The sequence below is a fragment of the Psammomys obesus genome, unplaced genomic scaffold (assembly GCF_907164565.1).
Source record: "Psammomys obesus unplaced genomic scaffold, mPsaObe1.curated_primary_1811, whole genome shotgun sequence".
Lineage (NCBI taxonomy): Eukaryota > Metazoa > Chordata > Mammalia > Rodentia > Muridae > Psammomys > Psammomys obesus.
The window spans coordinates 17869-28473 of record NW_026596293.1 but is presented as its reverse complement, the minus strand read 5'-3'; the positions used below and the strand labels follow the sequence as shown (position 1 = coordinate 28473).

General features: G+C 47.2%; 1 protein-coding gene across 3 annotated transcripts in view; it reads left to right on the top strand.

Moving 5' to 3' along the window:
* Window positions 1–10251, top strand: part of Ddx11 (DEAD/H-box helicase 11) — a 25903-nt gene extending 15652 nt beyond the window's left edge. For 2 of the 3 annotated variants that reach the window (XM_055597000.1, XM_055597002.1), the window contains 12 exons: window positions 739–777; window positions 976–1093; window positions 1191–1313; window positions 1691–1803; window positions 5156–5228; window positions 5503–5606; window positions 6190–6339; window positions 6588–6656; window positions 6762–6862; window positions 7492–7576; window positions 7843–7921; window positions 8084–10251. In XM_055597000.1, the coding sequence (XP_055452975.1) occupies window positions 739–777; window positions 976–1093; window positions 1191–1313; window positions 1691–1803; window positions 5156–5228; window positions 5503–5606; window positions 6190–6339; window positions 6588–6656; window positions 6762–6862; window positions 7492–7576; window positions 7843–7921; window positions 8084–8346 (1317 nt within the window). In that variant the 3' untranslated portion in view covers window positions 8347–10251. The remainder of the gene's footprint in view (window positions 1–738; window positions 778–975; window positions 1094–1190; window positions 1314–1690; window positions 1804–5155; window positions 5229–5502; window positions 5607–6189; window positions 6340–6587; window positions 6657–6761; window positions 6863–7491; window positions 7577–7842; window positions 7922–8083) is intronic. The other variant, XM_055597003.1, reaches the window with a different exon arrangement.
* The last annotated feature ends 354 nt before the right edge of the window (window positions 10252–10605 follow it).

The window sequence follows — 10605 nt, the reverse complement described above, 5'->3', positions numbered from 1 at the left end:
CCTCTCCCCTTCTCGGAGAAGGGGAGGCCCTCAAGGGGTATCAACCCACCCTGGCAACTCAAGTGACAGCCTGACTCTGGCTTTTATGTGTTTCTCTGAGTATCCAGCTCAGGTTTTCATAGTTGTGTGGCTTGTGAGCCGTCCTCACAGCCTTTGAGATTGTTTTTAACCCACCTCTTAATTTCTTCAAGGCCCAGTGTGCATATGGGCATTGGAAGGAAGCAACAGACAGTTATTGTCTCTCTCTTTCTCTCTCTCGCTTTTTTATTTTTTTTTTTATTTTTTATTTTTCCACTTTTTGTGTTTGGGTGTTTTGTCTGCATGAATGTCTGTGCACTCCATGCGTGCCTGGTGCCCAAGGAGGTCATGAGAAGGCATTAGCTCTGTTGGAACTGGTTGTGAGCCATCATGCAGGTTCTAGGTTTTCTGGAAGGGCAGCCAATTTTCTTACCAGTTTCCCCCACTTGAGCTCTTGTCTTGGACATCTTAGGTTGATCAGAGCAGTGGGGACATTTGTAAAGGCTGTGGTTGTGCAGTGTCCTGTGAGGAGCCCTGTGATCATAGCGTTACTAACTAGAGTAGTGAATAGTACTCCACCGATCTACTGCCAATAAGATTTCTCATGAGGCTTCGGGCTCCTCTGAGGAGGCAGTGAGTGACATTTCTTAGTGGTATGGGGTGGCTGGCTCTGTAGCACAGTTTGCTACCTTCTCACGTAGGCCTGTGCTGGTTTTGCAGGTGCAGAGGTACTTGGAGAAGAGCATGGTCAGCAGGAAGGTACTTTTCCCCATTGTCCTGGCAAGGAGCCAGAGTACCCCTACCTGCTTTACTGTACTGCCTGAGGATTCTAGGCTGTCCATAGTGTGGAGTGATTTTTTGGCTCGGGAGGAAAGGGACTGCAGACTGGCTTGGGTGTCTCATTCAGGATTTCTTCTCATTTCTGTCTGTCTATCTTATTCTCCGTCTTCCACGCAGCTCTTTGGCTTCACAGAACGTTTTGGAGTTGTTCTTCCATCCCTCCCAGCTTCTCAGAATCGTAATCTCGATGGCTTCCAGCACTTCATGAAGAGCCTGCAGTCAGGGCCTCCTGAGGGTGAGTTAGGAGGATGAGAGAGAAGAGCCGGACCAGGTCCTTGGAAAGAAACTGGTTTTGACCTAAGGAAGGCCTTCTTTCCTTCCCTTTTCTTCAGACTCCCTGGAGGAGGGCCAGGCTCCAGCCCCGAGGGCTGCCTCCCCACTGATGCACATTGAGGCCTTCCTGGCAGCTCTTACCACTGCCAACCAGGACGGCAGGGTTATCTTGAGGCGCCAAGGTAATCCACTGCTTGTAGCAAGGGGCCTAGCTTGAAAGGGCTCTCCCATACTGCCCTACGCTATATGTGAAGGAACCACATGTCTCCGAGACCTGGAGCTAGCAATGGTTCTGGAGATGGGTATCAGAGGTGCTGCATCGTCTCAGGCAAGGTCCATACAGGCCATAGAATCTTACAGTTGAGGTTTGGTGGGGTTGGACTTTAGAATACTGGCCAGACTGTCTTTGCTCTTGAATTTCCACATAGTCCAATGGTAAGAGAAATGTTTGTTTGTTTCTTAAAGGGAGAGTGAGAGTTCACTGACCTTCGTTGATCTTCTGGAGTTCCCTATGCCTAATCTACTCCATCCCTTTGCCATTTGTCTGTTTGTCTTTCAGGCAGTGTTGGTCAGAGCAGCCTGAAATTCTTGCTCTTGAACCCAGCTGTACACTTTGCCCAGGTGGTGAAGGAATGCCGAGCAGTGGTCATTGCAGGTGGCACCATGCAGCCGGTAAGATAACAGGGAAGGACACCCATTAGGTCTCTATTCTCTGTCCCCTGGGTCCCTCAACAGAAAAGGGCCAGCACATGCAGGCCCAGCAGTGTCCACCAAAGCCCACCAGGTACCGCTGCCATTTCACTGCCTTTGCTTGCAGCCTGTGGAGCAGGCTTCTGTGAGGAGAAGGAAAAAGCCCGTCTGTTGTCCCAGACTCTAACTTAGATACTGCTCTGTCATTCCTTTCCTGTCCCAGAGTCTCTCTTAGAAATGTTTTTCGAAAAGTCAGTTTTATTATAGAAATCATTGATAAGCTGTAAATACCAGAATTCTACCAACCAAAGGATCATGCAGCATATGTATATATATATTTTTTAAATCCACTCTTCTACATTATTGGTATAATTTGCTTTTTCTCTTATTTATTCTTGTCAGCAAATACTTATTCTAGCATATTCCACTGTGTTGCAGTCTAACCATGTAGATATGCTACATTTTTACCATCTGCTACTCACACTACTTCTATTCTATTGGATATTTAGATTCTTTTCCTACTGCTTTTGGTTTTCACAGTTCTGTGGTCAGTGCAGACAAAGCAGATCTAAGGGTTGTGTTTCTTCCTGAGAGCAGACGGTTGGGTTCCTAAGAATGATGTGCGTTCCGCCTTGGCTGCCTATTACAGTGGCCCCTAGAGCTTTCTTTGGCTTCTCTGTCTTGTTTTCCCTGTGTTGTTGCTGATGAACCTCAGAACCATGTATGGGTCAGGCAAGTACTCTACCATCAGGGCACATTCCAAGCCCGTGTAGGTATTTGTTTTGTTTTTGGATTGGGTCAGGTGTGTACAGATTTGTACATTTGATTTCATTTGGTGTGTTAACTTTGCACATGGTCATTATTGTTCTGTCTGTTTTTGTGATGGGGTCTCACTATGTAGTCTTCATGTTTTGAGATAGGGTCTCTCTCTATAAGGCCCTTGCTGTCCAGAATTCATTATATAGATCAGACTGGCCTCAAACTCAAGAGATCCACATGCCTCCGCCTCTCAAGTGCTGAGGTTAAAGCATGTACCACCATGCCAGGTTCTTACTATGTGTGACTTACTATGTCCTTATGAGTGACCTTGGCTGGCTATACAGACTGTTGTTAGTCACCATGTGGCCTCTAGGAACCCAAACCCAGATCCTCTGCAAGAGAAATGAGGGCTTTTAACCATGGAGCCATCTCTTCAGGCCTCAGGTTTTGTATTAAAGATTTTGCATGTGTATATTTGTTGAGTACATGTCTTGTATCTCACTTTTCTTCGTATTTGCACTTCTTTCCTTCTCATTGTTCCCTTAGTGTTACTTCAACACTGTGCCATGTATGTATAATGATTTCGTGTATTCATGTAAAATCTAAGGCTGCAGCCAGCTTAATGCACTTACGGTCACCTTCCTCAGTTACATATTCTTAACCTTCCTTAGCCTACATAACCTTCCCCAAGAGGGTTTCTCTGTGTAGCCCTGGCTGTCTTGGAACTTGCTCTGCAGACTAAGCTGGCCTCATACTCAAAGATCCACTTTCCTGTGCCTCCTGAGTGCTGGGATTAAAGGTGTGTGTCATCACTGCTCTGCAAAATGACGTATTTCTAATATTGTCCTTTATACCACATTTTCTTTATTCCAGCCTCTGTGGATGGAAGACATTTTGTTTGACTGATTGGGTTTTGTACTTAGTGCGGCAGTGACCACAGATGTGGAATACCTTGGGTTACGTTGGGGTCCTTTGGCTGAATAATGGTGGAGTAAGGTCTCATAAACAGAGGCAGATAGCTAATTGAGGAGCCTATTAGCATATCAGAGTGATCCCAGCATCACTCAGTACCTGTGGCTCCTCCCAGCACTCCTTATCGTGCTCCCTACACTAAACCTCTTCCTTCTAGGGCCTGGGTTTTCTCTTCCCTTCACCCAACCTGAATCCTATGTATCTCAGGCATCTTGGCTACACCACTCTCTTGGCCTCTTGGCCCAGGCTGCCTCTTGTTCAGTGGCTCCCTCTCTTGCTCTCCTTCCCGTCTCCCCTCTCATGGTTCAGTTTAGTCTGCTGGCCATGTTCAACCTGGACTCTTCTCTCTGCCTGATTTCTCCCCCGTAGCTTATGATGAAAATCTTCTCCATACTGTAGGAATCATGTCCTCCTTTTATTTTATTTTTTTCCCTTCAGCTGGGCCATATGGAAGATCTGTTTTGTTTTGAGAAACCTGCATACTGATTTCCGTAGGAGACTAGTGAACATTCTCATTAGCAGTGTGTAGAGCCCTGTTGTCCACATCCTTGCTCTTCAGTTTTCTTGCTTTTTAAAACATATTTTTGTTCTTTGAGAATATTATCTGATGTATTTTGACCATATTCATCTCCCCCTTTACCTCCTCCTCCTTTCTCCATCAAGTCTAATTTTGTGTTGCCCAATTAGTCTTGGTAGTAAGTCCTGCCTTGGTGTGCATTTGACCACTAGGGGTTCATGTCATTAAAGAAAACTGACTTTTACTCTCCCAGCAGCTGCCGACAGTTAATAGTTCCTCAGCTAGTGGTAGGATTCATGCAGAGACTCTGACTGCCTGGAGCTTGCTCTGGTCTCAGTCTGTGACATATTTGCATCTGCCCTGTTATGTCCTGAAACAATTTCTTTGATGTTATCTTCCACCCCTGGATCTTATAATCTGTCTTCCCCTCTTCCTGAAGATCTCTAAGCCTCGAGTATTCTGTTTTGATTGTTATTCTGGTAGGATAAGGTAGGAATATTTTTTAAATATGTATGTGAGTACTCTATTTGCATGTTTGACTGCATGACAGAGGAGAGCATTAGATCTCTTTATAGGTGGTTATAAGCTACCATATGGTTGCAGAGAATTGAATTCAGGATCTCTAGACGAGCAGTCAGTGCTCTTTAACTGCTGAACCATCCCTCCAGCCCAAGGTAGGAATCTTAATGTAGTTTTTATTTTCATTTTTCTGGTGGTTAGTAATGTATTTCTTGACCATTTCTTGTTTTGAGAACTGTTAGACCATTTCCTGACTAGGTTGTTTGATTTTTTGCTTTGTTTCATTTTTTGAGTTCTGTGTACATTGTGCATAGTAGTCTGTATTGTTGATTTTAACACATAGAAAGGGCTCGGAGCCAAACATGCCAGCTTCTTTAAGTTTGCTGTTCCTAAAGTTTTCTGTCAACATTGGATGCTGTTTCTGGTTGTTTTCTTTTAGCTAATAGTCATAGGCCCTTTTTTCTTTCTTAATGTCTGGGCTTGCCTCCTACCCCAGACTTCTTACCTCATTGCAGAGCAAACAAGTCCAAGCTCTAAGGTCACAAGGCCCTGATGTTACTACTGCAGGTGTCTGACTTTCGGGAGCAGCTGCTAGCATGTTCTGGAGTGGAAGCTGAACGAGTGGTGGAGTTTTCATGTGGTAAGCAACTGTGTGGAGGGTGGGATGGGTCTTGATGCACTGGCACTTAGCCAAAGGCAGAGAACTCCTCTGGATTGGAACCTTACCCTTCGTGGGCTTGCTTACCAGCATACTTCCCCAGGTTCTTCAGTTCTGTGCTCACCTCACCCCATTGTTTCCTTTGGGTATGTCGGTGCAGAGAAGCCAGTGCACTTCAGGTTTTTGCTCCTGGTTGGAAAATGATTGGGGAAACTGCCCTACCTATATACTAGTTTTCAGCCCTTCGTATCACCAGGTCATGTGATCCCTCCAGACAACATCTTGCCCCTTATTATATGCAGCGGACCCTCTAACCAACAGCTGGAATTCACCTACCAGAGAAGAGAGCTGCCTCAGATGGTTAGTGCCAGCCTACTTCCTGTCCTTTCTAGTCTGTGACCAGGGAGAGACTTGTACCAGCATTGGCACTGGGATGGATGGTTACATCTGGCACATGAGCACATTCTTTTTTTTTTTTTTTAAGGTATTTATCAAGTAAGATCTTAGCTGCCTTCCTCTCTATAAACTGCTAAATATTTTCTAATGAGCTCCTAGCATCCCATTAGGATGCAGGATGGGGGCTCTTGTTTGCGTTTTCGGGGCTCTTGTTTCCTGCCTCTATTCTGGGAAGGCTGTATGTTTTTGGGCACAACTTCTGTGGCATCTTAATGCTAATTTGTTCTGGATGGTGCCCCTTGTGAAACGGGGACTTTAGGAGAGCTCAGTGGCATACCAAGAAGTGTCAGATTCTTTTCATCTCTGGGATACCAGTGATGGGATGTGTCATAAAGGCAAGCAGTCACCAGAAGTAGCAGGTGGGAATACCTGTTAAGACAGTGCTGGTGCACTGCATGCGACAGAAGGGGAGCTGCTTGGCCTCCATCGCGTCTGGGTGTGGCTGTGGGGCCTGTTCCAGGCTAGCTCTTTTGTCTGCCTTCTACAGATGGAGGAGACGGGCCGAATTCTCTGTAACTTGTGCAATGTGGTCCCTGGAGGGATGGTTTGTTTCCTCCCTTCCTATGAGTATCTACGCCAGGTACATGCTCACTGGGACAAGACTGGGCTGCTGGCACGTTTGTCAGTCAAGAAAAAGGTAAATGCCCCTTATCCTTTATATAAGGACATTGCTAGGTATTGCTCTTCCTGGGGTCCCTCAGCTTGTTTACTTGGTAGGTTGACGAGCTGGGAGAATATGAACCATGCCAGGTAGGCCTGGGACACTGGACATGGGGATTTCCTGAAACTTGACTCCATGATGTTCCACCCTCAGGCTTAGAAAAGCAGCCTGAGGCTCAAGACTTATTCTTTTCCTTTTGCTGGGAGACCTTGTCTTTCCCTTAGATATTCCAAGAACCCAAGAAAGCAAGCCAGGTGGAGCAGGTGCTGGTGGCTTATTCCAAGTGCATTACGGTGAGAGGTGGAAGAGAGGCTGACCCGGAGACCACCTGTGCCTGTAGCTGGGAAACTGGCTCCTGGGATTGGATTAACAACTTTGGTGTGGTTCCCCCCTGACAGTGCTGCAGAAACACAGGAGGCCACCTCACAGGGGCGTTGCTTCTCTCTGTGGTTGGCGGGAAGATGAGTGAAGGGATCAACTTCTCTGATGACCTGGGCCGGTAGGTGTTGTGTCTATTTGTCTGCTGGGGCTGAGAGCCCTGGGCCCTACCTGCCAGGTCATGCCATAGGGTCTGCTTGCAGTCTGTAGGCTGTGGATGGAGTGTTTGAAACTCCTCTTCATCTGGCTATGTAGACCAGAGAAGTAGGCAGCCATGACTTGCTGAGGATCCAGGTCTTCAGCCTCGATGGATCTCTGAGCTAAAAACACCGTTTCCAGGTGGTAGCTCCATGATGAGAACCGGAGAGGCATAAACATGGTAGGAGGGCTTAGTGGGTGAGAATGCATGCTGGGAAGGTAGGAGGACACACAAAGACTAATGAGCAGCACACACAGAAAAGCCTGCATGGTTGTATTTGCCTGTAAGCAGTGGGAGTCTGTGATGGCAGGCCCCTGGGTTTAACTCCTAGGTTCAGGTGAGCTTCAGATTTACTGAGAAACCATGTCTCAGAAAATCAGGTATAGAGCCTCAGAAGACAACACCCGACATCTTCCTCTGGCCTCCACACTCAGCATACAGCACATACAAACTAACACGCACATGAACCCACACATAGTTGCTTCAGGATAGCAGTTGATCCCATGTGGGTGTTGACTCCATGCTGACTTGATCACTTATGTCATCCACAGGTGTGTGGTGATGGTGGGGATGCCATACCCCAACATTAAATCTCCAGAGCTGCAAGAGAAAATGGCCTATTTGGATCAGACCCTTGTGAGTATCTGCAGAGTTCAGAAGAGGAGACGACAGGGCCAGGGAGGAAGCACTGTGACACCCCCTAGGACTGGATGACAAGGCTCTGCTTTGTACAAATGATTTCCTCCCTAGAGGTTTGGGATTATACCTCTAGCCCACTTGATCTTACAACGTAAGCTACAGCACAAGCTGTTGGCTCAGACTCATGAAGTCTGAAATCTGACTTTGCTTCAGAGCCTGGGCTACCAGGCAGGCAAAAGTGGAATTTTCTGTTTTTATCTCAGCCTAGAACACAAGGTCAGCTGCCCCCAGGGAAGGTATTGGTGGAGAATCTGTGTATGAAGGCTGTAAACCAATCTATAGGTAAGTCGGGCTGCTGTTGGGTGCAGATGGATGGATGATTTGAGGAAGAGGGGATTTTTCTGCCCTATTGTTTGAGGGTCGAATGCAGGTGGAGACCCCAGTGGGCATGCAGCATTGGTAGGTCAGATGAACTCCAGAGTCCCATCCTGTATGTCTACCCAGGCAGGGCCATTAGGCACCAGATGGACTTTGCCAGCATTGTGCTCCTGGATCATCGGTATGCCCGTGCTTCTGTCCTGGCAAAGCTGCCAGCCTGGATACGAGATCGAGTGGAGGTCAAAGCCACCTTTGGCCCTGCCTTTGCTGCCATGCGGAAGGTTAGGTTTGCTCCCTGTGCCCCAGAAGTCCTCGGCCTGAACTGGGCTTCTCACAGCCTTTTCTCTCTGCAGTTTCACCGAGAGAAGTCACACCTCTGTTTGGTATAGGCTTCTCATTTATTGTTTCTCTGCCTGACCTGGCCTTTGACTTTGGCCTAAGAAGGACAAAACTTTATGCAGACTTCTACCTAAGTCTACACCAGCCTTCCAGAGTCAGTGGAATCCAGTATTGGAACTTACACAGAAAAGCCACCGGGACAAAGCCGGATCATCCTGACCGATTCTCCCCCTAGCACCTGGCTCAGGTTCAGCCTTCTCCATGGCTTCAGGAAGCTGTGCAAGCAACAGCTTTCTGCCCTTTTTTGAGGCGTGGCCCACCCTGCCTTTGTCCTTTAGGGACGAGAACCTATTCTTGGCCTTTGACTCTCATCTCAGCCAGAGATGTCTCCATTTCAGGCTTTGTTGACTGGCCCGCTCCAGGAGGAGTTGGGTCTCTTGCTTGGCTCCTGGTCTTTCCTCACAAGCTAGCAGGGCCTCTTCTTCAGCCACCAGAGAAGATGTCAATGCCACCACACTTACCATGGCCTCAGCCACAATGCCAGGGTCATTGGACTCAACATGACTTCTTTTAGAGTTTCTTGTCTGACACCCAGGCATTTTTGGTTGGGTAGAAATATCCCTCCCCCTGCAGAGCCTCCCCAAGTCATCTCTTGTTTGAACGCGGAGAAAAGGCTCTATCCCTTCCCTCAGATATTCTGACCCATTGCTGAGATGGCCAGGGCAGGAGAAAAGCCCACGCTCTGCTGAGCCATCTGCATCTCTCTGGCAAGGCCACCCTTCGTTTCTTAGAGGGCACTCTTCACATGGGCTGAGTTCTGGAGTTGCCATTCGTTATTGTTGTGTGTCGCTGTTTTCTCAGTCCTAACAAAGGTAAGGCAAGTGTACTAGGGCTGGGGCAGGTAAGACAGTCACATGAGACAGTGGAGCTGACCCATGGTACACACTGCCCCTGCTCCGTGGAAAGGGGTGAGGTAGGATGGAGGACAGTTGTCCAGGCACTAAGCTCTGTAGACAACAGGAGCTTTAGGGTCAGGTTGCCCAGTAGCCTCTCAGAGCTGTTCCTGTAGCCTCTCAGAGTGTGTGAGGAAGGTCTCAGCCTGCTCAGGTGGTGCCGGTTCACAATCAACATCACATCTTTGCCAGATTATACACTTGGTTCATATATTCAAATGTTTGGACATAACTGTGAAGCTTCCTCAATCCATTTTGATTTCTTCGAACATCCAAGCTGAGATTGGATTGCCCAGGGGCCCCAGCGTCACTCTTAATGGAAACATCTGACTAGGAGGAGCCGGGATGCCCAAAAGAAGGTTATTTGTCTTTTGGAGAGCTCACTTAGGAGTTTCAGGATAGAGTGGGGACTTGACCATCATGAAAAGAACGATTTTAATTTGGGGGGTTCTTTCCGTGGGAATTTCATCCATATTGTTGGTAGATCCCTTCATGGGTGAGCCAATGATGATCTCGAGAAGAGCAGTTGAACACAGAGCATCTCTGGCCAACCCTCTTCTGCCTGTACATACAGCATCTCTAGGCAACTTTCTTCCTGTATATAGAACGTCAGTTACCAACTCCCTGCCTGCTGCCTGTATAAAACCCCAATTGGAACATAGCTTCTGTGGAGGGACAAGAGCTGACATCTCAGAATCAACATCTCTTAAAGATCATTCTGGTTAGGAATGGGTGCAGAAGATGATGGGAACCTTCCAAGTACTTGGGAGTAGAATCTTCCCCAGTTCTTTAGAATGGGTGATAAGGGTGTGTCCGGTGGGATCTTGGAGCTATTTCTGCAGAGATAGGCGCATCCCATGGAACTGTGAGTTCTATTTCCTATGCATCCTACATAACCAACTAGGAAAGTTCAGTGATGAGCAGATGCGTAATTGACAAAGCATTAAAGCATGAAGAAGGGAAAGGAAGCAACCAATAAACTGGATAGTGCATTGCCATGCATTAAGCGCTATATGGGTTGAGTTTTTGCTCGCTTGTTTTGTTTTTTGACACCTGGTCTCTTCTATATCTCTGGCTGTCCTGTAGATCTGTAGACCAGCCTGGCCTAACTCACAGTGATCCACCTGCCTCTGCCCACTGAGTACTGGAATTAGAGACATACTGTCCTGCCTACAAATTGTTTTTATCGTCTTCTTTAATCTTTCACCAGTGCTATATTAGCATACAGGTGCTGACTGGGCATACAGCCCTTCCCAGAAGAAGCCCTGAGCTTAATCTCCATCAGAAAAGGGTTGAGGTATTAAGGAATAACATTGATTTTCCAAGAAGAAAAGCAGGGATTTAACTGAAGCCCAT